We start from the raw sequence: 27,979 nt of genomic DNA, 5'->3' as shown, positions 1-27,979 counted from the left end.
CTCCCACACTCCAAAGATGGGTTAGGCTGGTTGGCCATACTAAATTGACTCTTGGTGTCCCAGGATGTGTAGGTTAGAAGGATTAGTGGGTTAAGTGTATGAGGTTATGGCGATAGGGCCTGGGTGAGATTGTTGTCGGTGCAGATTTGATGGGCTGAATGCCCTGTTTCTGCACTGTCAAGTTCTATGTAACGATCCTATGTAATGATTCTACTCTGAGCCAGATGTAAAATAAGCTTTATTGTGTGAATAAATAACACAGCTTTACAGATGAAAACCTTGTCATTTGTCCAGCTCTGACAAAAGGTCCTTGACTTGAACTGTTGTTAACTCTGTTTCTTACTCCACGGGTATTGCCAGATACCCTCAGTATCTCTAGCATTTTCTGCATTTCCTTGGTTAAATTGGTTTGAAACATTGCAGAGTTTGACATTCTGAGATGTTAGATATTGCACAAATACTCCAAATCAATTTTTCAGTTTCAGGTAAATGATGCTGAAAACCAAAGTATTTTCCAACAAAAAAAAATTGCTCAATAAAATGAATTGAAGGCTATAGAAGAATATAACTAACTGAGTGTGATTAGATGAAACCTCACCAATTGGTTTCTGCTGATGGCTAAATTGGTGCTGGATGTTGACAGCTAGCACACAGCAGGATGGTCCTTTAAAGCTGTTTGCAAACAGCAGGCTGATGAGATGGTCTTGAAGTGTCTCTGCAAGACAACACTTAAACAATCAGGTCATTCAATCGAACACAGCTCGTTGAAGTCCTGTGACAGCCTTGCTCTATTTATAGCATTTCTATCTGCGGCAGTATAATCTCTTGGAATGGAGTTTTGTTGTTGACTTTAATGTGTGGAAGTTAAAAGTGCCCTCAGGACAATGTTCCAGCAGGCTTTCACTGAACTTGTTCCAACCCATCCCTGAAGATATATGTTGGCACATTATGTAATTTTTGGTTTCTCTTTTGTAGAGGAACATCAAAAGTTAAAGTTTATTTATTAGTCACGAGTAGGTTTACATTAACACTGCAATGAAGTTATTGTGAAAATCCTCTAGTCGCCACACTCTGGTGCCTGTACACTGAGGGAGAATTTAGCATGGCTAATCCACCTAAACTATGCATCTTTGGACTGCGGGAGGAAACCAGAGCACTGGAGGAAACCCACGCAAACGCAGGGAGAATGTGCAGACTGTGAGGCAGCAGTGCTAGACATTGTGCCATCGTCCTGCCCTAAACTTTGACCATCTGCTGTGGCAGGATTTGAATTCAAGACCTTGGAACATTAGCTGAGTTTCTGAGTTAATAGTCTAGCAATAATACCACTAAGCCATCACCTCTTGCTATTAAAAAAAGGACTATTTTCCATTTTTATCCCCCATTGTCAACAGCAGTCACTCCCAGCTCAGGTCAGGTACAAGTTTGTAAGTGCTTGCAAGAAGACACTTCGAGCACCCGTTGTAGCAGAACTGTCTATCCATTTCCAAAGCGTGTACTTGTGCAGCTGTACACAGTTGAAATCTTCCAACAACAGTAGTGAGTAAATTTAAAATTCCATTGGCTATAAAGAGCTGCGGGATGTTCCAAGATCATGAAAGGTGCTATATCAATGAAAGTTCTACCACCACTCTGTTAGCCTGAACCTCAGAAGGCGACACAGTTGTTTAGTACTGCTGCCTCTTAGCACCAGGCATCCAGGTTCAATTCCAGCCTTGGGTTACTGTCTGTTTGGAGTTTGCACATTCTCCCCGTGTGATCCAGGTACTCCGGTTTCCTTCCGCACTCCAGAGAAGTGCTAAATTGCCCTTTAATGCCCAAAGATGGGGATGGGAGGGCTTGGATAAGATGCCTACGTTATGGACTGAATGGCCTCCTTCTGCAGAGTAGCGATTCTATAATTCAAGAGCACCCTCTACGCCTCACTTTTATTTCTCATACTCCAAAGAAATGATTCCCAACCTATTGTATATCGTGGACACCTCTGTACTGAAAAAACATTCCTGAGGTACACCTCCTATCTTCCCTGTCTTCTTCCCTTACTGGGAAACTCCCTGTCCTCTGACCTGCTTTTTTTTAACCTCTCCCTGTCTCTCTCGCTTCTCCAACAGTTTTCTTGCCCATTTTGAGTTTAACTTTTTGCGCAGGCACATGGGGCCTTTGTCTTTAGCTCCAAGTCCCAATAGTCTTGGGCACGACCAACATAACAAATCTAAACCGCATGATGCGGCTCTTTCCCAGCCGATGCATGCTTGGGAAGCCTGAGTTCATCGGGCCTTAGAGATGCCTATCACAGAGCTAAAGATGGAAGTTAGTTTTAGTTTAATGACATGAATTTTGAATCATATTGAGTCTTTTTCATAGCACACTCTGCGGGGGTGGGGGGTCATCACAGCACACTGGTTGGGAACCTTACCTGGCCTGGCCTACATGTGACTCCAGAGCCACAGCAATGGGTTGACTCTCAACTGCCCTCTGAAATGGCAGTTGTACAAAGGCAATAAATGCTGGCCAGCCAGCGATGCCCGTGTCCCACAAATTGAATTAAAAAAGATACTGCTCTAATGGCCTCTCTGAATGAGATTACCAATACAATTCAATATATGTGTGGATGCACCAGGAATTGGAATGGACTTGCTCCCATACAACATGTCCCATTGGAACCCTACAGAGCCTGACAGTGGAAACAGCCAACCCATTAGCCTGGGCTGGATTTTAATATAGGCATCAGAACTAACTCATCTCTGAAGGAAAATAATTAGCTAACAAATGCTTAAGAAGTTTAGTTTCAGAAAAATGCACATTAAATGCTCTCTTCTGACAATAAACATTTGGAGTATATTGTGGCAAATAATTATCATGGATTCATAAAATGACGAGGCACAGAAGGAGGCTATTCAGCTCATCATACTAGTGCCAGTTCTTTGAAAGAGCTATTAAAGGTAAGACATTAGGATCTATCAAGACAGATTTCCCTCTGGAATTGGATTTGTCCTGTATTAACATCACATGGGAAAAAAAATCACATGGAATAATAACAGAATTGAACACTATAACCCAGCTGAGATCTAACCAATTTTAGAAAGGTTTAACATCACTTTCCTCTTTTGTACTGCGTACCCCCATTAATAAATCCAAGAATCTTATCATTTTTTTAACAGGGTTCTCAACTTCCCCTCATTGCTGGGGTGAGGTAATGGAAGCAGATATGGTGGTGACTTTTAAGGGGTGTCTTGGCAAGTACATGAATAGGATGGGAATAGAGGGGTAAGGTCCTTGGAACGGTATGGAGTTTTAGTTAAGTCAGGCAGCATGGTCAGTGCAGGCTTGGTGGGCTGAAGGGCCTGTTCCTGTGCTGTAATTTTCTTTGTTCTTTGTTCTACCACCAACTACTAATATGTGTGTACATACTCTCCCAAGTCTACCTGTTCCTGAACACCCTTTAAAATTGCGTTTAACACTTTGTGTTAAATTTAATCTGCCTCTTTTGTCAATCTGTCCAAGCCTTCCTGGAGCCTGTTACTACACTCCTCACTGTTTACTACAATTCTGAGCTTTGCGTTATCTGCAAACTTTGAAATTATGCATTGTATTGTCGTCCGGGACATTATATCAAGATACCAACAGGCAGAATTCGGAAGAATAATGTGTGTTCCTGATGTCACACTAAACTTAACTAATGTGAACAGAGCTTTGCAATAGCAGTCAAACCGGGGATCAGAGCTGGGGTCTCTATCGATTAGTAGCAGATGTACATAACTGCTTTAACAGTTGTGAAGCTGTGTTAAAAGTGTGGAGTTTTATAGGAAGTATGGGTCTAGGATTCAGGCCAAGGTTTTGGTCACAAAGAGCCCTCTGGGAACAAAACAAAGGCTGCTCTGCCAATGTGGATAAGCTTCACTACCATTACTTCAATACAGCTGGATTTCTAACTATGGCTAACAGAAGATTTGTACTCCTCCAGGCATGTTGGGGATCCTGCCCTAACCTGATTAATTTCTATTATATGTATTGGTAGTTTTTCTGGGAAGTCTGCGATTTTTACACTTCTCAGGTTCTTTTTCAATGGCCTCACATGGCATTTTTTCTTCATTTATGGTACGACGATATCACTGCATTTATTGCCCTTGAAAAGGTGGTGGTGAGCTGCCTTCTTGAACTCCTGCAATCCATGTGATACAGGTACAGCCACAGTGCTGTTGGGAGGAAGTTCCAGGGTTTTGACCCAGTAACAGTGAAGGAATGGCGACATATTTCTAAGTCAGGATGGTGAGTTACTCGGAGGGGAATTTCCAAGTGGTATTGTTCCCATGTGTCTGCTGTCCTTGTCCTTTTAGGTGGCTGTAATCATGGGTTTGGAAGGTGCTGTCTGTCTAAGGAGCCTTGGTGAATTCCTTCAGGCATGTTGTAGGTAGTGCCCAGTGCTGATGGGGGAGGGAGTGACTGTTTGTGGATGGGATGTCAATCAAGTGAGCTGCTTTGTCCTGGATGGTGTTGAACTTCTTGGAGCAGAAATGAGTGTTCCTGATGTCAGGCTAAACTTAGCTAATGTGAATAGAATTGTCCCTCATCCAGGCTAGTGTAGAATATTATTTAATACTCCTGACTTGTGCCTTGTAGATGGTGGCTTTGGAGGTCAAGAGGTGAGTTACTCATCACATGATTTCTAGTCTCTGACCTGCTCTGGTAACCACAGTATTTGTATGGCTAGTCCAGTTCAGTTTCTGGTCAATGGTTACACCCCTCCCCCCCAAGATGTTGACAGTGAGGGATTCAGTGAAGGTAATGTCATTGAATATCGAGGGACAATAGTAGTAAGAATGAGCATTTCTTGTCACTTTCTGAACTTAGTGTAAAGGATGCCCAGAAATATTATACATCCCTCTCAAAATAATTGAGCTGTGAAAAGAGACTAGAGATTATGTGGTACATGGGAGCAAACATATGAAGTGGCACGTGATCCACAGAGTGGATGTCCAGGCTTTGGTCTTTGGTCGTAGTTGTGTACCTTCGGTTCTCTTACTAAGTTTAAATCCAATTAAATTCTCACGTTTTAGGTATTTGAAACAACCAGATCTTGGAGTTATGACAGAATTCAACAAAGGAGAGGTGGCAATGGCATAATGGTATTGTCACTAGACTCAGGGTAATGCTCTGGGGACCTAGGGCATGGCGGACAGTGAAATTTGAATCCAATAAAAAAAATCTGGAATTAAAACTCCAATGGTGACCATGAAACAATCATTGGAAAAACCCATCTGGTTCATTAATGCTGTTTAGGGAAGGAAATCTGCTGTCCTTATCTGATCTGGTCTACATGTGACTCCTAACTACAGCAATGTGTTGACTCTTAAACACTTCTTGTTGCCTAGCTCAGTTCAAGGGCAATTAGGGCTGGGCAACAACCCAGCCAGCATTACCTACACCCCATGATCGAATAAATCACTAAAAGCTATGTAGGAACTGTAAGTACGAAGGTTGATGAAATATTGGCCTGTATCTCAAAGGACTGGAATTCAAAGGGGAGCAAGTTATCATTCATTGTACAGAGACTAGTCAGATGCCACGGAGAATACTGTACTCAGTTTTGGACACTTCACCTTAGAGGTATATGTTAGCCTTCTAGAGACTAGTTAATTAGAGGCAAAGATTAATCAAAATGATATCAGGGCTCAAGGGTAGGCTTCGTATAAAGTCTACATTCCCTCGAGTTTAGAAAGCTAAGGGTTAATTCAACAGTGGTGTTTAAAATCATGAAAGAATTCGAGAGGATAGATACAGAAAAGTTATTTCCTATGGTACAGGAATTTACACAACCTTAAACCTGGAGCTTGGCCATTCAAATCGAAATCAGGAAGCAACTTTTCATACCAAGATTGGTGAAAATGTGGAACTCCCCCTCCCAATAAATATGGATGCTGGCTCAATTAATATGCTCAAGATTGGAAATTGGCTGTTTTTAAGTATCAAGTTATGTGAGCCAAAGATGAATAAGTGGAAATTATGTAGAAATCAGACGTAAACTGAATGGCTGGCAGGCTTGAAGTGCTGAAGATACAGTACAAATCTTCATACACAATTCACAGAGTGAAAATCAGTCAGTACAACATACAAGGACACATCTGATCTTTGAAGATTCGTTCATCAGGGCTCAGAGGCTGATATGGCTCAGGATGTCCCAGTTCTTGTCACATTGGAGGAACTCTTTGCAAGAGTTTCCCAAAGTTCTTTCCCATTGGCTGTGTATGTGAAAGAAGGCATTTAAAAAAAACAATTTATTGATGTTCATCAAATCCCTAAAAGGAGGCCATTCAGCCCACCGAATGTGTGCTGATTCTTACCCAGGCTTACCCCATAATCTCACATATTTACTCCACTAATCCCTTTAACCCTTGAGACAGTAAGGGCATATTTAGCATGGTCAATCAATCTAACCTGCAGATCTTTGGACAGTGTTCTTTCACACTTACAGCTCTCCACTCCCAGACCAACCTCTTTTTACTTCAGGTACATTTTTACCTTTTAGACCATTATCAGGTTCCTGTTTGTGCCAGTGACCTAATTTCTGCTTCGTCCTGCTTGCTTTTTTTGCTGCTCCTGGAGCCATGTCATCTCAGCAACTCACTATTGCCACAGATATATTCAAAGAAGCTCTTCAAACTCCTGCAGATGAGACTTTGCACTGCATCTGAGAAAACTACTTCATAAAATGAAGTAGCAGAAATTTAAATGCAGCAACATTTATAACCACATCAAAAACAGAAAAAAACCTGGAAAAACTCAGCAGATCTGGCAGCATCTATGGAGAAAAGAGAGTCAATCGCCAAATTCTACTGTCCTACCCACCACAGGAGTCAAAGCGGGCGAGGAGAAGGACAATGAGAAGGTCCATTGATCTTGAGCGGGAACTTATGGTTTCGGGATAAGCGAGGCCATAAAATCCTGCCGAATGTTTTGAGTCCAGATGACTTCAGAAGAGTCATAGCTACTCAAAAAGTTAATTCTATTTTCTCTCTCCACAGTTGCTGCCAGATGTGCTGAGCTTTACCAGCACTTTTTTATTTCAGATTCCAGCATCCACAGTATTTTGCTTTTATTATAACATGGAGGTGGTATGGTGCACAGTGGTTAGCACTGCCACCTCACAGCTCCAGGGACCCTGGTTCAATTCTGGCCTCGGGTGACTGTCTGTTTAGAGAATGCATGTTCTCTCTGTGTCTGCGTGGGTTTCCTCTGAGTGCTTCAGTTTCCTCCCACAGTTCAAAGATATGCAGGTTCAGTGGATTGGCCATGCTAAATTGTTCATTACTATCCAAAGATTTGGAGGTTGGTGGGATTAGCCATGTTAAATGTGTGGGGTTATGGGGATAGAGCGGGGGAGAGAGCCTGGGTAAGAATTCTGCCAGGGAGTCAGTGCAGATTCGATGGGCCGGCTGAATGATTCTATCATCTGCCACCAGTCTACTCAGAAATAATTTCCATGAATGTGCAGCATTGACCATTTTGCTTGATTATCTTGTTGCCATTTCTTGGTCTTTGTATTGCTAATTCTAGGATAATGTCTTACTGCACACTGAGCCCCACACCAGCAATTAATGTTACTGTCCGAATTGCAAATAGTAAGTTAATTAGAAAATTTACATATTTAATGATAATGAAGAGTTATCATTTCAGGACGCAGTGAAGAGAAAGTGAAAGGAATTTGGATTCAATTGTTGAAATGTATTAAAATGTTCAATTTCTATGGTAGATAAGATTTGGCATTGATCTGCTTTTGTGATGTACTTTGCTTAGGAATGTGAATTAAACCTTTTCCATTCCCAGAACTTGCTTCCCAATTTTTCCTACTCTTACCTTCCTTGTTTGTTATAAGTGGTTGGATTCATGCCTGGACCTCTTTATACTGGTGTCCATGCAGCCTGAATGCTAGCTCTGTTTCTCTCTCCACAGATGTTGCCAAACCTGCTGAGTTTTTCCAGCATTTTTCTCTTTATATTTCAGTGGCACAGTGGTTAGCATCGCTGCCTCACAGCGCCAGAGGCCCGGGTTCAATTCCAATCCACACATTCTCCCTGTGTTTGTGTGGGTTTCCTCCAAATGCTGCGATTTCCTCCCACAGTCCAAAGATGTGCAGGTTAGGTAGATTGACCATGTTAAATGACTCTAATGTCCCAAGATGTATAGGTGAGGGAGATTAGTGGGTTATGCATGTCGGGTAATGAAAATAGGGCCTGAGTAAGACAAAAAGGTGATCAGGCGCAGACCCAAATGGCCTCCTCGTGACTGTAGGGACTCTGTGATAGCCAGTATTTTGTCTTTGTCCTACTGCAACACCATAATTACATGGGGTGCTTCATCTTTACATCTTCAGTGCTCTTGGAGGAAATGGGATCAAAGGTTATGGGGAAAAAGCTGGATTAGGCTATTGAGTTGGACGATCCGCCATGATCATAATGAATGGCAGAGCAGGCTTAAAGGGCCAAATGGCCCTTCAGTGCTCTCTCCTGCTATCAGGTGTGGCTCAGTGATGACACTCTCCCTTCTGAAGCAGGAGATTGAAGGTTCAAGTCCCTTTTAGGGATGTCATTTTGGCTGACACTCCAGTGCAGTATGGAGGGTATGCCACACTGTTACATGAGCCATCCTTTGGAAGAGGCATAAAACCCAAAGCCCCACCTGACTTCTCAGGGGGTTGTAAACCATCCCATTTTGTTGCACAGCAGAGTAATTCCTTTTCACACAGTGAGTGGTTCGGGTTTGGAACGCACTGCCTGGCAGCGTGGTGAAGGCAGGTTCAATTGAGGCATTTGAGTGGGCAATATTATTTGAATAGAAACAATGTGCAGGGATTCAGGGAAAAGGCAGGGGAATAGCACTAAGTCATGATGCTCGTTTGGAGAGCTGGTGCAGACATGATGGGCCAAATGGCCTCCTTGGAGCTGCACATTGGCACAGTGGTTAGCATTGCTGCTTCACAGCGTCAGGAAGCCGGGTTTGATTCCAGCCTTAGGTGACTGTGGAGTTTGCACATTCTCCCTATGTCTGTGTGGGTTTCCTCAGGGTTCCTCCCACAGTCCATAGATGTGTGGGTGGATTGGCCGTACTCATTTGTCCCTTAGTGTCCAAAGTTGTATAGGTTAGGGGGATTAATGAGGTAAATATGTGGGGATAGGGCCTGGGTAAGATGCTGTGTCTGAGAATTGCAGAGTCGATAGGCCAAAAGGCCTCCTTCTGCAGTGTAGGGATACTATGATTCTACGGGGTTCTGGACTGTAACAATTCCATAACTCAGTGATTCTCTCCATTCCTGGCCAATATTTATCCCTTAACCAACATCAATTAAACAGATAAAAGCAAAATACTGCGGATGCTGGAATCTGAAACAAAAACAGGAAATGTTGGAAAATCTCAGCAGGTCTCGTAGCATCTGTGGAGAGAGAAATTGTGCTCTAATGAAGGGTCCTCCAGACTTGAAATGTTGGCTCTATTCTCTCTCCATAGATGCTGTCAGACCTGCTGAGATTTTCCAGCATTTTCTCAATGAAACAGATGATCTTGCTTGCTGTCTGCGCATCTTTTTTTTTATCTGAAGAGCAATGCAGGCCTCCAGGTATAGTCTTCATTCCCTTCATAACACAGCACCAACCTGCAGCAAGAACCAACCCAGGGTAGCTGCTGCAAGAAATGACACAGAAACATAGAAGATAGGAACAGGAAGAGGCCATTTGGCCCTTTAAGCCTGCTCTGCCATTCATTATGATCATGGCGGATCGTCCAACTCAATAGCCTAATCCAGCTTTTTCCCCATAACCTTTGATCCCATTTCCTCCAAGTGCTATATCTAGCTGCCTCTTCTATACATTCAATGATTTAGCATCAACTACTTTCTGTGGTAATGAATTCCACAGGCTCATCACCCTTTGGGTGAAGAAATATCTCCTCGCCTCCATCCTAAATGGTTTACCCTGAATCCTCATACTGTGACCCCTGGTTCTGGACACCCGCACAATTAGGAACATCCTTCCTGCATCTACTCTGTCTAGCCCTGGTAGAATTTTATAAGTCTCTATGCAATTCCTACCTCCACCCCTCATTTGTCTGAACTCTAACAAAAACAATCCTAACCTAGTTAATCTCTCCTCATATATCAGTCCCGCCAGCCCTGGAATCAGCCTGGTAAACCTGCAGAATCAACCTGGTAAACCAGTTGACACAGTTAGACTCAGATTCCACCCCTCCCTGTTCTAACCAGTCTGTATCTGAATATTCCATATCTCGCTCCCTGGCCCAAATTCCTTCTCAGGGACTTGGGCGATTTCTCTGAGCCAGTCTCCCTGCATGTGGCCTTTGTACATGATGTGGAGATGCCAGCGTTGGACTGGGGTAAACACAGTCAGAAGTCTCAAAACACCAGGTTGAAGTCCAACAGGTTTATTTGATAGTAAACACCACAAGCTTTTGGAATGCTGTTCCCTCCTCAGGTGAGGGTGCTCACCTGATGAAGGAACAGCATTCCAAAAGCTGGTGGCGTTTACTATCAAATAAATCTGTTGGACTTTAACCTGGTGTTGTGAGGCTTCTTACTGTCTTTGTATATGTCAGGGGATGCCAGCTGCCTCTGGACAGCTAATGGTTTCACTGATGGAAACTAATCACTGGAGGGCTCAGCAAGCGGCCCCCACTGTGCCAGTACAATGGGGAGGGAGGGAGAGGGGAGAACTCTCCATGTGGGGCCAGGATCAGTCATGCTTTGTGTATTAGAGAATCAGGAGCACTATCTTTCCTGGGTGTAGGGTCACACCTCGTTAGCAGGAGCCCCTCACACCCACTAACTGACCGCTTGCATATTGCATTCTGATGGGCTGCCCTGGGAGGGGGCACTGAGGATATATTGCCGTTCTCTCAGTGTCCGGGAGAGATCCCAATGCCCACGCCGGCTCTGAGTGCCATGTGCCCCAGGTTCGGTGCCTGTGTGCTGCTGCTCCTGTCTCTGGGACGGGCTTGGCCGGCCTCTCTGCCCGGCCACAGCCAGCAGGTACGCTCCGAAGCACTGAAGAGGCTGCTGGAGGTGTTCGGGATGGAAGACCCCCCGCAGACCCCCCGCAAGCTCCGCCAGCCCCCCCAGTACATGCTGGACCTTTACAACACGGTGGCAGATGTGGACGGAGTGACCAAGGCTCCAGACTTGCTGCTGGGGAACACGGTGCGCAGTTTCCCGGAGAGAAGTGAGAGAACTCGGTTATTTTCCCCCAGTGTCAGAAATTGTCACTGTCCCAGCACTACCCCGCCCCCTGCTCACCTCTACATCTTTCCTCTTTCCCAGGCCACAGCCAGCGGTCCCTCTTCTTCTTCAACCTGTCCAGCGTGGCCAAGACTGAGACCATTCTGACCGCAGAGTTACACCTCTTCAAACTGCGTGCCCGACCCAGCCAGGACATCCTGTACCGCAGACAACACTTCTACCAGGTAAGAGAGGGGCGAGTGGTTATGTATCGCAGGAATCTGCACCGATACAGCAACAGAGAGAGAGGGAATTCGAGGCATCCCGGGAGAAACTGAGAAAGGCACAAAGAAATTCAAAGAAAACAGAGTACAGATTGAGCAAAGACACTCAGAAGCTCAAGAGATTAGTGTGGCTTTACACACGCCCTGCCAGTGTCGGTGGGATTTGCTGTATATGCAGACTATGTTTAATAGGGACTGAATAGGTAGAGGAAGCACGAGTGATGGTACAGAATTACGCTCCACTCGAATTTCCTGTCTTTTACGCCTAACGATCCCTGTACTTAAGGACATCAGGTTTCAATAGTCCCAAACACACACTAGTGTTTGTAACACTCTTAAAGTGACAGTGCGTGAAGAATTCTGTGACGTTGTAGCCAGGCTTGTAGGTGCAGCGGGAGTGAGTTTTCTGCACTTTTTATTGTCCACACTGAGACCCGCATTGGGTTTTCTTCAATTGGATTCTGATTATCTAAAAAGGATAATTTTGATTTTGAAGGCTTGTGCAGAGCAGGTGAAAGTGAATTTGGTCATATGTAGTAATTTCTCCATAAAATGACAGCTACATTTTTGTACTTATTACACACGAATGATGGATGGCTTGAAGCTTTAGTTGTCATACTTAAAGGAGACTATATAGAATAAATTTGGCGCCTCAGTAGTTCTTTTTTCAATCAATTGGTTACACATGATGATGGGATGGTTTCTCAGGTAAGAATAGTGGAAAGCTGGGAGGGAAGTAATCTACTGCCACCTCAATAGGATGTATTACTGCACCATGGTTTGTTCATGAGATGTAGGATGATTTATTGCCCCTACCTGAGGGCAATTAAGAATCAATTGCATTTGGAGTCACATGTAGGCCAGGTAAGGATGACAGATTTCCTTCCCTGAAGCGAAGTAGATTTTTTTTATTAAATAACAACCGATAATGATTTCATTGTCATCACTAGACTTTTAATTCCTGATTTTTATTGAATTCAAATTTCGCCATCTACCATGGTGGGATTCGAACCCAAATCCCCAGAGCATTGCCCCGAGTCCCTGGATTACTACTCCAGTGATAACAACGCCACTGCTTCCCCTACAGATCTTGGAAACTTCATGGCCAGAGGCAATGCACTTGTTCCACTTGGGTTGTTTGCTGGCTTTGTTTAAAATCTAATCGGCTGCAACAACTTGTCTGAGCTGTATACTCTTGTTTCAGGTCAGTGTCTACCAGATATTAAACACTAATAACACGTCTACTGCAGAGGGGCAACACTTGCTGTCATCCCGAGTACTGGCAGCCCATGACAGCACATGGGAGGTCTTCACTATCACTCAGGCTGTAAGTTACATTACCGTGTTCAATAATACCCAGAGGGATTACTTTATTTTGATCCGCTGTCATACTTGCATAATAAATCACTATCCCCTCTAGTAGCTTGCAGAAGTAACCACACTGGCCTCTACTATAGCAGAATCAGGACGGGTACACAAGGAAAAACTTTTCCCATTAACTGCTGATGATACAAGTGTGTGTGTGTGTGTGTGGGGGGGGGGGGGGGGAAGAAGAGGTCATCGATGTAAGGTTTTGGGCAAGAGGTGCAGGGGAATGTAAAGTTTTTATTACAAAGCAAGTAGCAATGAGGGCAGCACGGTGACACAATGGTTAGCATGCTCTCAGCACCAGGGACCCGAGTTCAATTCCTGGCTTGAGTCACTGTCTGTGTGGAGTTTGCACGTTCTCCCCATGTCTGCGTGGGTTTCCTCCCACAGCCCAAAGATGTGCAGGTTAGATTGACTGGCTAAGCTAAATTGCCCCTTAGTGTCCCAGCATATGAAGGTTAGAGGGATTAGTGAGGTAAATATGTGGCATTGTGGGATAAGATGTGGGTGGAATTGTTGTTGTTAGTGCAGACCTGATGGGCCAAATGGCCTCCTTCTGCATTATAGGGATTCTGTGATCTGGAATTCACTGCCCACAAGGATAATGGAAGTAGCAACAATCACCAATTTCCTTTTGAAATCATTGGGTATTTAAAGGAAATAAACTTTCAGGGATAAGGAGAGGAGGATGTCCAGAGTATTTAGAATTTTGAGAAAAATAGTTGCTTTGTGAAAGCAGGCATAGACTTGATGGGCCGATTGAGTCACATAAGGCACAGAAGGGGGCCAATGATACATATTCACATTGATTGTTATAGCTGTGGCAGTCACCACATCAGCCATCGAGATACCAGCAACAGTAAATGAATCAATGCTTATTATACCCACCTAGGTTAACTATTCAGACTCTTGGGTTTTATAGAACCTTGTTATTGACTTGTCAGAGTAGGTGCTTCTCCTTACTGGGGATTGTAGAATTAGAAATCTCAATCTCAAAACTCTTATTTGTGACCTTGTATTGTGGAAGAACAACACCCAAGTCTTAGCCTTTGACAGTGTGCTGGGCAGAATGCGCATGCCAGCCAGCATATTTGACATGAGTACTAGTTGTGCTCCTGCATACCAGACATTGTGTCAATGAACTTTTAAGTCGGTGTGAGGATAAAGACCCCATGCCACTGAAAATAATCAGTCTATGTGCTTATAAAGGGCTTATTCAATCCATGGGGAGGGTACATAAAAAAGGTATTGGACTGATCCCAGGATAATAGAACAAGTAGGCATGGGGTAAAAATGCCCAAAAAAAGTAGCATGTACAAAAAGTGAAAGGGCTTTCACATCATGGGGGGCGTAAATGGAGACATGCAAAACCTATAATCTGATCGGGAGTTTCCGCATTCTGGATAGATGAGCGAGTCTGAGATCAGTGGCCTCTCAGATCTGTCCATCTTACAAGTGGAGAACACAAATGTGAGCGTGGTGCAAGAGGAGGTGCTGTTCTGCAGTTCAGGGTTCAGATACATCGTTTGGGTTGTGAAAAGTGAGGTTCCTTTGCTCTGCAGCTGACAGCCACTGTACCTGACCTGGCAGTGATTCAATCATGAGATACAGACAGAGTCCTACACAGCACTAATGAAAGATTTGTTTATTTGTGCAGGTGTATGCCTGGACGCAGGATAAAAAGAGGAACAAAGGCTTGCTGGTCATTGTGCGAACTCTGGCTGGACAGCAACTCAGCAATCACATTGTCCGCTTTGCCACAGGCAGAGACCACCACACCAGCAAGCAACCAATGCTGGTCCTCTTCACTGATGACGAGAGGAGAAGGATTGCCACCTCAACTTCATTAAAAGGTAAGATCCTTATGATTGGTCCCAAAGAGTAGGACTCACATCACTGCTGCACTGAGTTTAAACACACTTACAGAAAGCTATCCTTGGACATATGCCTGAAAAGTTGGTTTAAAGTCTTGGTTAGGCAGCACAGTGGTTAGCACAGCTGCCTTACAGCATCAGGGACCAGGGTTCAAATCCGTGATTGTGTGGAGTTTGTACATTCTCCCCACGTCTGCATGGGTTTCCTCCTCTAGTTTACTACAGTCTGAAGATGTGAAGGTTAGGTGGCTTAACTGTGCTAAATTGCCCCTTAGTATCCAAAGATGTCTGAGTTAGGGGGATCAGTGAGTGAATACTTGAGGTTAGAGAGATAGAGCCTGGGTAAGATGCTCTTAAGAGTCTGCACAAACACAATGAGCCAAATGGCCACCTTCTGTACTTTGGAGGTCTCCTTCAGATCCATTTAAATGAGACTCAAAAGTAGCAATTCCATTCACTTACATACAATGAGTAACTTTTAATTCTTGATGGTTCAAAAGGCTTGTGCATTGTCCTGTGTGCTGCTCAGACATGCAGTACAGAATGTCGTAGATTTAATTCCTAATTTGTTGCATTAGTTCGGACAGAATTACAGTTAATCTCGGTGCTGCTAGCTGAGGAAGAGAGAGCAGCTGGTGCAACCACTGCCGATTGCTATAAGGACAGGATGCCTCCTTCACCTATATGACACCTATTTATCTTTTAATCCAATTTGCAAATCACTTAATATCCTTACTTCCCATACAACTATCTACTGGCTTTACAAAATTATTAAATGACTTCTCTGCATCTCAACCATAACCAAAGTATTCATGAGAGGATGTTGGTTAAACAGGGTTCAGCTATAAACAGGTGACTGATGCTTTGGATTGGGGAACTAGCAAGGCCAGCATTTGTTGCCTATTCCCAATTATTTAGGGTTCTTGTTTTACTATTTCAGAAGTTTTACTGCAAAACAAGAACTAGAGAAACATCGGTTACAACAGTCACTAATTGTGTGCTGACTGCAAGGCCACCGAAAGGGTCATTGGCGGTTAGCTGGGAAGGGTTTGAAAGCCTATGATTCTTCATTTTGGATGGTTCAGTCTCCTAGATTTTCCTATCTGATTTACTGCCTTACAGGCTCTATAACATGCTCTAACCTGCCGCTTCATACCGTCAAGAGCCCAATGTGTCTACATGGCAAATCTATGGTCAGTTCAAGTCATTAGTAATCTCCATATGTAGCCCACATCAAGCAGTAAAATATTCAGCTATCAGCAAGTGCAATAGTCAAAGTTATTCTTCTGGAGACACACTGTTGACTTGATAGCCGAATGGCCTCCTGCACAGTAGGAATTCGATGATGCTCTCCCTCTTCACTGCACTAATGCTTCTAAGTATTACCATAATTCAGCACAATTTTTTCTAAATTGATTTCAGTCAAGGGAACAATTGAAAAAGTTAAATCCTTGTTGTCACTCTGGAATGTAGAAAGTACTAATAGAAACAGAAAATGCTGGAAATATTCCAGGCTGCCTATTCAAAGAGAAAAATAATTAACGCATCAATTCCAATGAAAGGTCATCAACTAACATTAACTTTGCTTCTCTCTCCATGGATGAAATAATATGCTGGAAATACTCAGTATTTGCTTTTCCTTCAAGCAGAAGATGCCAGTGAGATTCCAACATCATCTTCAGAATGGACAAGATAAATAGCACCTGGAATAAATGAGACAATTCAACTCATTACATTCAGGTCTGACAACATTTGCAGAGAGGGAATAAGAGCTAACGTTTCGAACCTGGATGACCCTTGAGCAGAGCTGTCCGTCAGAGCTCTGACGAAAAACCATCCAGACTTGAAACGTTAGCTCTGTTCTCTCTCCATAGATGCTGTCTCAGGCCTGCTGACGTTTTCCAGCATTTTCTATTTTTGTTCCAGATTGCAGCATTGGCAGTAATTTGCTTTTAACTCTTTACATTGCTCACTTTCAGAGACTCCATCACTCCCCCATGCTAAACTCCAGGACAAAGCAAGCCAGATTCGGAACACAAGGTCCTTGGGTTTCCAAGCGTGTCAGAGGTATCCTCTATATGTAGACTTTGAAGACATTGGCTGGGCTGGTTGGATCATTTCCCCTCGAGGTTATAATGCCTACCACTGTAAAGGAGCTTGCGTCTTCCCACTGGGTCAAAATATGAGGCCCACCAACCATGCCACTGTCCAGTCCATTATCAATGCTCTTAAGCTAGCCAATAATGTGGCATCTCCATGTTGCATTCCAGACAAGCTCTTTTCTATTAATCTTCTTTATTTTGATGATGATGAGAATGTGGTGCTGAAACAGTACGATGACATGGTTGCTGGCAGCTGTGGGTGCCATTAATCCATTACTGACACCTTCAATCACCACCCAGTCAGAGAACTACGATCATACCAGTAATTGCTTAATGATTGGTTTGAGGTGAGTAACAGGTGTCCTCAAGAGATCTGGAAACAGTGGGATCAGTCAGAATTTCTTCATTACTGCAATCATGAGAGCAAGGTGTCTGAAAAACGGACGTTTTATTTAAAAGTAATAGGTCACTTCATAAAGGTGTGGTGATTGCAAAGCATAGTTAGCTGTAAAATATCCATGTGTATATAATTCTATACAGACGTATTAATATATGCAGGTTCATGATTATTGCCAGAGTTTAATCATTGTAAATTGATGTATGATACAGAATAAATGAATACAACATATTAAACTTGAGTGATTTCAGCACACTGTAAACTTCCAAACACCAGATTAAGCACGAATGAACAGGATAATCCCTCTCAGACGTTCTTCTCTTACTTCTAATCTCTCCTCACTTGCAGCACAGAGAAAAATATCCTTTTCACTATTTCACTATTACATTATCCCTCTCCTCCCATTCTCTTCAATTTTATTCTTTCATTAGTTCATAGTCTTTTCACTGCTCATCATAGCACTCATTATCTTCACCCCTCAATCCTGATCTCTATCCTCAGATTCCTTTTTTTAATTAGTTCATGAGGCATGGGCGTCGCTGGCTGGTCAGCATTTACTGTCCATCCCTAGTTACCCCTTGGAGGACAGCTGAGAGTCAACCACATTGCTGCGGCTGTGGGTTCACATATAGACCAGGCTAGGTAAGAATGGTAGATTTCCTTCCCTAACGAACACAAGTGAATCTGATGGTTTTTTTTGACAATCTACAATGGGTTCATGATCATCAGTAGATTCTTAACTCCAATTTAAAAAAAATTGGATTCAAATTCCACCATTTGCTATGGCAGGATTCAAACTCAGGTCCCCAGAACATTAGCTGAGTTTCTGGATTAATGATCTAGCGATAATACCAGTAGGCCATCGCCTCCCTGTTTTGTTGTTGACTCCTCATATAATTATACTCCAAGTCTCTGCTATTTGTCTTCTCAATAATTCATATTCCCCACTACTAGCTGCAATTCGGTTTCTTACTTGGAACATTCCTCCCTAGTCACTCACTTCCAACCCAATTATATTCCATTGCTCACTTTCAATGATTTTTCACTTTCCTTTACTTCGCTGCTTTATCATTTTTTTCACAATCTCAAAGCTCCTGTTATTTTCTCTTATTGTCATGTCACTGTGCTGCTCATTCTTGATATCTCAATTCTATTTCCTTATCTTGATTTACGAACTTTCATGTACAGTTTAAAAGCTGATTTTCCTCATCCACAACCCACTATCCAAAAGCTTGGATGTAAATAAAGCAAAATCTGCCCCACCTAATTTCCCCTAAATCTAACTACATTATTGCATTCAGGACTTAGCCTTCTTTAAAGACATGACCACACATTCAGAAAGAGAGAAAGGCCTGTAACAGTGGTGATAGCTTTTTATTTGGGATCTACTGGCTGTCTGTTTCACAAATTCTAGCTGGCTGCTTTAAATAGAAACTCAGCATTTTCAAATAAGGAGACCACATTAATTTATCGCAAATCTCATAATCCCCCCATGTTGTCCAGCAACACCCTCAATGATTGTCAATACTACACAAATAGTATGATGGGAGAAGTGCCATCTACCCCGGCGTCTCCTAGTCTAAGCTTTCAGCCAGACTAGGATTGATTATGTTCAATCATGAAGAACTTCTACTCTCGAGCAATTACGTTTTTAACCTATTTGCATGCTGAAGGTTTTCCATTCCTCTCTGAATAACCCGTCACTAATGAAGCACTGAAGGAACATCTTATTGTTATAGTTTGCACCGACGGCCCTGTTTCTCTTCACCTCCCTGATCAATTCATCAATATTTATTTCTATTTGATGCAACATTGACCTGAAACATTAGGCTTGTGTGCTCAAACCATACTGACAGACTTGGACCCACAGTCTTCTGAAATCAAGGGACAAAGAAAAAAAAAACTTTGATTCTGTATAATTTGGGTAAATGTGAGGTTATCCACTTCAGTAGCAAAAATAGGAAGGCAGATATTATTTAAGTGGGTGCAAATTGAGAGAGGTAAGTACTCAGCAAGGCCTTGGTGTCCTCGTGTATCAGTTGCTGAAAGTAAGTGTGCTTATACAGCAGGCAGTAAAGAAGGTAAATGGTATGTTGGCCTTCATAGCAAGAGGATGAGTATAGGAATAGGATGTTTTATTGCAATCATATATGGCACTGGTGAGGCCACACCTGGAGTATTGCATGCAGTTTTAGTGACCTAATCTGAGGAATGATGCCCTTGCTATTGAGGGAGTGCAGCAAAGGTTTATCTGGCTGACTCCTGGGATGGCAGAACTGTCGATATGAAGAGAGTTAAAATAATACTCATTGGAGCTTAGAAGAGTGAGAGGGGATGGCATAGAATCTTTAAAACTTCTAACAGAATTAGACAGAATAGGTTTAGAAAGAACATTGACAATAGTGGGGGAATCCAGAACTAGGTCATAGTCTGAGGGTAAGGGGTAAACCTTTTAAGACTGAAGTGAGGAGGAATTTCTTCACCCAGAGAGTGGTGAATGTGTGGAATTCACTACTACAAAAAGTAGTTGAGGCCAAAACATTGTGTGATTTCAAGAAGGAAAAAATATAGCTAAGGGCCAAAGGGATGAAGAGATTGGGGGGGAAAAAATCAAGAGATTGAATATGATCAGCCACGATCATATTGAATGGTGGAACAGACTCGACGGGCCAAATAGCCTACTCCTGCTTCTAATTTCCTATATATGTTTCTATATATGTATGGTTCAGTCCAGATAACCAGCCCCCAAAGAATGAGTCGTTGTACTGCCAGGCATAATAATTGCTTGTACAGAAAGGTACAGCAAAATCAAAACATGGCCCTTGATTCAGCTGGATTGAGAGATAATTGAAACAGTTCCTACAATAATTAGAAGGTGGAAAAAGAGCAGAACTCAACCACCAATCACAAAGGTCAGAAAAAAATTGAGCTCAAAGAGGTAAAGCACAGCCTTCCTCCATCAATAACTATCCTTTAAAGCTTCAGACCCTCAGACTGATTCCTAAGGCCATCAGCATTCATAAGCATGGTGAACAGCTTTATATCCAGCTTAACAATTCCTGGTCAATCTTAATTTAGTTGCATTCATTTTGTATTCTTGTCATTTGTGAGAGAGCAGACAAATATGATAACAGCACAGGTCACTTAAATTAATAGAATTAGGTTGTGTGGGATTCCACAAAGAGGATCATCATTCGAATATAGGTCACTAGGATTTTACACGTTATATAAATTTACCTATAAATCTTACCCTTTACCACCATATTGCAGTACCCGACAGCGCAGCTCAAGAAGCCTTGCACATGGAATAACAAAATGTACTATTAATGTCTAAGGCCCTTGAAAGCAGGCAGTGCTTAGCACTGCTGCCTCACACACCTGGGTTCAATTCCCAGCTTGAGTCACTGCCTGTGTGTTTCCTCCAGGTGCTCTGGTTTCCTCCCACAGTCCAAACGACGTGCTGGTTAGGTGCACTGGCTGTGCTAAATTCTCCCTCAGTGTACCCGAACAGGCAGTGGAATGTGGTGACTAGGGGATTTTCACCCTAACTTCATTGCAGTGTTAATGTAAGCCTACTTGTGAAAATAAAATACATTTTTGAAAAACTAAGCTGAATGCCTCAAGCGCATTATTTTTAAATACACATGGCAAATAATTCCCCTTGCTACAGAACAGGTAGATAAGCAAGAACAATGGAGTAGGATGTGGTGGAGTGGTTTTGGTTCAAGACGAGAAGGATACAAAGTGAGCTAATTGATGTTTGGCACTTGTGCAGCACAAAGGCGACTTCAGATAGTATAAACACACAGTGAATTGAAATGTCTGACAAACTTACATACAATCATTATTTAACACATACCATCCTCCTACAATATAGAAAGATAATGAATTGAGGTAGAAACTATTACAATCTGTATAGAATAGTGGGTCCCTCAGAATAAGTTTCAGCTTACAATTAGCCGCAAGTTCAGGCAATTACCCTTCGAGCCTCTGCTCATCAGCAGTACAGGTTTCAGATTGGATCCTGCTATGTATTTGTAATTGTATAAAAGCCAATGATTTTATATTACAGTGTTAACTTTTCGTAACATCGTCACACCTAGTAAGATGGCATGCGTCACTGGGTGGTGATGCTAGCAGTGTATTATTAGAATTATATTCCAAGAGATCATCTATTCTGTAAGCTATTGATCCCATTTAATCGTATTGGGATTTTCTTCTGTACATAGACATGCTAGCCCCACCAGCAGCATGACTGAAAGGCCTTGTGGTCAAGGGTAATATTCAAGATAAAAATTCCAGAAGCTTCTTAATGTAGTCGTTTAATGTGCAAACATTCAAACCTGATATCAATTGCTAAACAGGTACAAGACCCTTTTTACATATTATACAAAATGTACATACACTTACAAAATGAGAATCTCTGATCAACTCTCCCATCTACAGTTAATTTGGCCTCTAGTCAAGTTCGGTTCCAGTTCAATCGAGAGTTCCTGGAAGAATAAAATGTATTGAAATTCTCTGGAACGTACGAATAAGAGATATAACAAAAATGCCAGCCCCCAAAACAGTGGCTTGTCTCAACCGTTCTGGTATTGCAACAGCACCACCAGAACCTGGGAAAGTAAGGAAGAAGACATTCCTTACCAATGGAATTTAGGGAGTTGGAACAATCAAATTATGAAGGCGAGTGAGGCACTATATACAGAAGGAAGAAGGCTTAAGGCTTAAGAGACAGGGAAAGAGATTAAATCCAAGGCAAAATACTGCAAATCGCGGGTCAGCCAGTATTTGTGGAGAATTAAACAGCATTAACGTTTCAAGTGAACGCATCTCAAAGTAGTGCGCAGCCAATTAATTACTTTTAAATTGTTTGTGAGAGGGAAGCGAGGATGAAGTGTAATGACTTATTAATTGAAGTGGAGGCCAGGCAACGCAGATAAGCAAGGTTATTTGGACTTCAGGATTACAAGACATTAAAAGAAACAGGACAGGGCCATACGAGAAAAGCTAACAGAATACTAGGTTTTGAGAGATATCGAAGAGTCAACAACAGACTGGTTAATTAAACTATAAAGTCACAATTGGGTACAATTCAGTTTTGGGGCTTACGATATAGAAGGATGTTGAAACAACTGACGGCGAGGGGGGGAAAATCACTGGATTGCTGCCAAATATTTTGAAATGCAAATGTAAAGACAAGACTTGAAACATTATAATGTAATAATGAAAGATGCCCCAATCTCATTTCTAAGGAATAACAATAAGGGGGACTAGCTAGGGTAAATGCATGGGGTTATAGGGATAGTGTCCAAGTGGGATAGTAGTTGGTGCAGACATGATGGGCCAAATGTCCTCCATTTGCGCTGTAGGATTCTATGAAACTCAATGAATTTAAGGTTTTTTTTCTCTTTCACAGGATGAGTGTCTCACTGGTAAGGCCAGCAATTCTTGCCCAGCTGCAATTGTCCTCAAAAAAGGACTTGTGAGACGCCTTCTTGAACTGCTGCACACCCACTGTGCCGTTATAAGTATAGTGGTGAATGCTTAAAATTACAGAAGGATGAGACAGTGGATAGAAAATATTTGAAGCAATTGAGTCTAGAAACATAAGCTTTCTGAGGGATTTTGACAGGGTAGACTTGGAGAGGATGTTTCCTTTATTGGATATTCTGAAAGTAGTGTCACTGTTAAAAAAATAAGAGGTTGCCCATTTAAAACATTGACGAGATTCATTTTTTTCCTCTCAGAGGGTCGTGAGTCTTCTGGAACTCTCTTAAAACCATAAGGCATAGGAGCAGAAGTAGACCATTCGGCTCGTCAAGTCAGCTCCTCCATTCTATGAGATCACGGCTGACCAGAAAATCCTTAACTCCCCATTAGACCTGAAAGTTAGTAGAAGCACAGCTTTTGTATATTTTTAAACGCAGAGGTGGATAAATTCTTGGTGATCAGGGGTGATAGGATACCGGGGGTAGGTGAGATGCAGATTTGAGGTTACTAATAGATCAGTCATAATCTTATGAAATGTGGAGCAGGCTTGAGGGGCTGAAGGGCCTACTCCTGCTCCTTGTACATAAGGGGACATAGGTAAAAGATTAAACGCAAGATGTAGAACCTAAAAAACTGTAAACTGTGGAATGTATTATCAAAATCTGATTAAAGTAGGGACCACAACAACATTTAGGAATAGATTACATAGGTGATTGTGGAAGATTGATTAACAGCTCAGGCAATTTGTGCAATTCACAACATTTGGGCCTTTACATCAGTACCTCAACTCAAGGTAACTGTGTCTGAGGCAACTTGCAGCAACAATGCTTCCTCTACTGGCTGAGTTATAGTGTGTTTTGTGCTCTCCAGTGACCATGAATTAAGAAGGAACCAAGTAATGGCAGCAAGGTAAGGAGAAAACAACGTGCCAGAACAAAGGCACCGATTGCTAAACAGAGGGAGGAAGCACTCACCTTCCAAAAATGCAAATTCGTCCGTGGCATCAACTGCATTATCTGAAAGAGAAATATAAAGAAAGGCATCATTCAACAACATGGACAACTTCCAATCATAACCACAGTTGACTATTTCACCAAAACAACCATTCCACACTCCAGGTAAGCTCAATAGATCAAAACTAACCACTCACGCACAAAAATCCCAAGAACTAAGACCCTGGTGTATGCTCTGGTAAGAATTTGACATGAGGCACTGCTGGCAGTCTTACCCACGTCCTTTCTTTGGATGGTTTTCCGCTTTCCCTGCAAAGCGGACGTGTACGCATCCTTTGCGATCACTTCAACAAACAGCTCCTGTCAGAGAAACCAAACACATTCAGTCACTGGGGTACCCAGATTGTCTGGTATGCCTTCCCTCTCCAGAGATTCAGTACATAGTTCCAATAGGCCCTATACAGCTCTAGTATCTTTCCTAAGCAGGCCAGCATGTCTTCCTTCAGACAACCCTACTAAAGAAGGAAAGTTATCAATGCCTCATTAGTAGCAAACCCAGGAGCAAGATGGAAGCTTTTCTTAAGTCTTAAGCTTTGTGAATCCATGCTTATGCAAGCTGCTCAATGTCACTGTTTAATACCAGAGATTAAACGATTATGCAAACTCGGGTAGAATCGTTGACATAACAAAGTAAGTGAAATGAAGCTGAAAAAAATAAGTTTACAATATGTCAAGTGCCAAACAGATAAATATGAAAAAAAGATCATTCACCCAATGACTTTATTCTCTGGAGGAAATTTTTCAGGGAATGGGGTGGAAACAGACTTGATAAAAGTCATTAAACATGTTTACAGATGTGGAAACTTTGGGGGATACGAGTGGTTCTTCTCTTCCTTATGTCATTTGAGGACTATGGGATTCAATTTAAAAATTAAGATGATGGTTAACATCTTCAGCATGATAACATTTGAAGAGATAAGTACACTGGATCAGGAAGCCATAATAGATAAAACAAAAGGTTGGAATACTGCTACTAGTTTCAGAATCATGGTTGGATTTGAATAAGTAGGCTAGATGGAAAAATAGTCTTTGCCTCTCCGAACAATCACTGCTTTATGCCATTTGGCCAATTGTGGTCACAGAATTCATCTTCACCCATTAAGAGGAATCTACCAAAATATATCACATCGCATTTACCCAAATTAAACAACATCTGTCATTCGTCAGCCCACTGGCCCAACTGATCAAGATCCCGTTGCAATCCGAAATAACTTTCTTCACTATGCCACCAATCTTGGTGTCATTTGTAAACTTACTAACCATGCCTCCAATATTCTCATCCAAATCATTAATATAAATGACAAATAACAATGGACCCAGCACTGATCCCTGAGGCACACCGCTGGTCACAGGCCTCCAGTTTGAAAAAACAACCCTCTACAACCATCCTCTGGCTTCTGTCAAGAATCTAATTTTGTATCCATTTAGATACCTCACCCTGGATCCTGTGACGTTTAACATTATACAACAACCTACCATGCGGTACCTTGTCAAAGGCTTTGTTAAAGTCCATGTAGACAACATCACCTGCACTGCCCTAAACTATCTTCTTAGTTACCTTCAAAAAATTCAAATTTATGAGACATGATTTTTCCACTCACAAAGCCATGCTGACTGTCCCTAACCAGTCATTGCATCTCTAAATGCCTGTAGATCATGTCTCTGAAAATATCTTCCAACAACTTACCCACCACAGATGAGGGGCTCACTGGCCAGGCTTTTCCTGCATCCTTTTTTAAAAAAGGCACAACATTTGCCACCCTCCAGTCTTCAGGCACCTCACCCATGACTATCAATGCTTCAAATACCTCTGCTAGGGGATCCGCAATTTCCCCCTTAGCCTCCCACAATGTCCTGGGATACACTTCATCTAGTCCAGGGATTTATCTACCTTGATGCACTTTAAGACTACCAGCATCCCTTTCTCAGTAACACGTACACTCCTCAAGACATCAATATTGATTTCCCAAATTTCCTAACATCCATGCTTTTCTCAACGGTAAATACTGATCAGAAATATTCATTTAGGATCTCACACTTCTCTTGTGAATCTGCACATAGATGACCATGTTGATCCTTAAGAGGCCCTACGCTCTCCCTTGTTACGGACCTTTCCATGGCCCCCCCTCCGCCCGCTACGATTCACGTGGAAAATTCGCCTCAACGTACTCCACCTTCGAGTGGCCTTTGGCCCAACCTCTCATAAGCATCAAGATTGGTTCGATGAAAACAACGATGTAATCCAGAAACTACTGGAGGAGAAACATCGCCTCTAGATGGTTTACCTTAATGACAAGTTATCACTACCTAAGCACAATGCCTACCAAAACATTTGCAGGATTGTCAAATGCAAACTCAGAGATCCAAGACACTTGGCTGAGTCAGAAAGCAGATGAACTTCAATCATATACAGACCACAAAGACTGGAAGAGATTTGACAATTTTCTGAAATCTATATGGGCCCCAGCCAGTCCACAGGTTCAAAACCAATCCTCAGTGCTGATGGATCAGCACTGCTTGCAGAAATAGCTCAAATTGTAGAAAGACGGCCAGAGCAATTTAACCACAACCTCAATCTATCAACGAAGCAATCAATAGGTTGTCATCCACTGCTCACTGAATTCTTTCAGATTATGTGCGAGCAAGGATATAAAGGTGTCTCCATTTTACACCTGTACAAGCAGAAAGGATCTCAATCTTCCAACAGAGAAGAACCTCATTTCTTTCCATCACCAGCAAAATCTTTGCCGGAATCCTTTTGAACCACTTACTGCTCTTTCTTGACCAGGAGCTGAGCTGCTGCTAGAGAGTCAGTATGGTTTCAGAAACCATTGAAATGCTGTTTGCAGTTAGTTAGTGCAGAAGAAATGCCAAGAACAGAACATGGATGTCGACAACACTTTTTTTGATCTTATCAATGCCTTTTAGATTCAATTCCAAGGTCTTTTGGAAAGCATTGGAGACATTCAGCTGCCCTAGAAAATTGATCACAACGGTTCAACAGGTCCACAATGAAATACAAAGGAGGAAACCCCAATCAACAACTCATCCAAAACTCAATTGTTCCGTAGTAACCTCAAAGAACGAACACTACCTGGAGTTGCTTGTATTAAATAAATTGTGATTGATCTCACTTCCTTCATTTCACCATTGGCAGCCATGACTTTAGCTTTCTTGGGCCTCAACTCAAATTCCCTTCTTAAACCTCTCTCAACTCTTTTAAAACCTCCTTTCTGACCAAGCCTTTGGTCACCATCCCAATAATTTCCTCTTTGGTACCCTGTCAACTTCTAGTGTAATTACGTGCCGGTGAAGTACCTTAGGATGATCTATTTTCATGAGCGTTTCATAAGAGTCAGACTTTTAAGCACAGAAAGGAGCTCTTTGGCCCATCGTGTCTCTGCCAGCTCAGGCACCTACCTATTCCATTCCCATTTTCCAGCACTTGGTCCCTTGCCTTGTAGTGGGAATTTATGCAGTGGTTAGCATTTATTTTATGAAGTGGAGATGCCAGCATTGGACTGGGGTGGGCATGGTGAGAAGTCTCACAACACCAGGTTGAAGTCCAACAGGTTTATTTGGAATCACAAGTTTTCAGAGTGATGCTCCTTCAGTATGCCAACACTCACACATGATGAAGGAGCAACACTCCTAAAGCTCATGATACCAAATAAACCTGTTGGACTATAACCTGATGTTGAGACTTCTCACCGTGCTTTTATCTTAGTTTTAAATACAGTGCCATTTCTCTTACTCTGAATAAGTTACAATCATCATTTCTTTTGTTTCTTTGCTAATTTGTGTAATCTCCCCGTAATTCCTGCAGCGAAGATTTAATTCAGGCAAATATACTCTGCACCCCCCCCCCCCCCCGGTCCTTGGGGCAAAAATACTCCGCACACCCTCTCCTGGGCCAATATATCTGTAATAAGGAGAGCAGCGCTGGGCAGCGGGCCCAGCAGCTACACTGACAGCCTAGGCCGGCCGACTCGGGCCGCTCACTCTCTCACCGTGGCTTTGCCGATGGCGAACACGGCCTCCTGACTCGCCAGGGACACGTCAGGATCGGCCTTCATCAGCCCCTTGATGCGGCTGAGCGGTAGCCGGAGCAGCTTGTGCTGCAGCGGGGCCGAGCCCGGCCTCTCAGCCTCGACCTCCAGCTGCAGGCTCTGCCCAGGCTCCGCCACCACGCCGCTCTCCAACTCCTCCATCACCGGCCTTCCCGCC

General features: G+C 42.7%; 2 protein-coding genes across 4 annotated transcripts; one reads left to right on the top strand and one right to left on the bottom strand.

The window, feature by feature from the left end:
- Window positions 1-149: 149 nt before the first annotated feature.
- Window positions 150-27,979, bottom strand: pole4 (polymerase (DNA-directed), epsilon 4, accessory subunit). Of its 3 annotated transcripts, none has more exons than XR_013889513.1 (5): window positions 27,763-27,979; window positions 23,968-24,052; window positions 23,714-23,755; window positions 21,657-21,739; window positions 150-715 (listed from the first exon to the last, which is right to left on the bottom strand). XR_013889513.1 is itself a non-coding variant. In XM_080213157.1 (4 exons), exons 1-4 carry the CDS (start codon window positions 27,961-27,963, stop codon window positions 21,726-21,728), a joined length of 342 nt encoding a protein of 113 aa, XP_080069283.1. In that variant the 5' UTR covers window positions 27,964-27,979; the 3' UTR covers window positions 21,553-21,725. The 3 variants fall into 3 exon arrangements, 1 of the variants encoding a protein (XP_080069283.1); XR_013889514.1 differs by lacking the exon at window positions 150-715 and adding an exon at window positions 17,179-17,281; XM_080213157.1 differs by lacking the exon at window positions 150-715 and having other exon boundaries at window positions 21,553-21,739.
- On the top strand, window positions 10,626-17,134 carry LOC145358830 (bone morphogenetic protein 2-like). The gene is made up of 5 exons (XM_080213155.1): window positions 10,626-11,225; window positions 11,324-11,466; window positions 12,710-12,832; window positions 14,531-14,726; window positions 16,727-17,134. Exons 1-5 carry the CDS (start codon window positions 10,925-10,927, stop codon window positions 17,116-17,118), a joined length of 1,155 nt encoding a protein of 384 aa, XP_080069281.1. The 5' UTR covers window positions 10,626-10,924; the 3' UTR covers window positions 17,119-17,134.

This window comes from Carcharhinus amblyrhynchos, chromosome 26 (genome assembly GCF_965287045.1).
Source record: "Carcharhinus amblyrhynchos chromosome 26, sCarAmb.v2.hapA, whole genome shotgun sequence".
NCBI lineage: Eukaryota > Metazoa > Chordata > Chondrichthyes > Carcharhiniformes > Carcharhinidae > Carcharhinus > Carcharhinus amblyrhynchos.
Note: the sequence above shows the minus strand (reverse complement) of the source record. Positions and strands in the feature narration are given on the sequence as shown.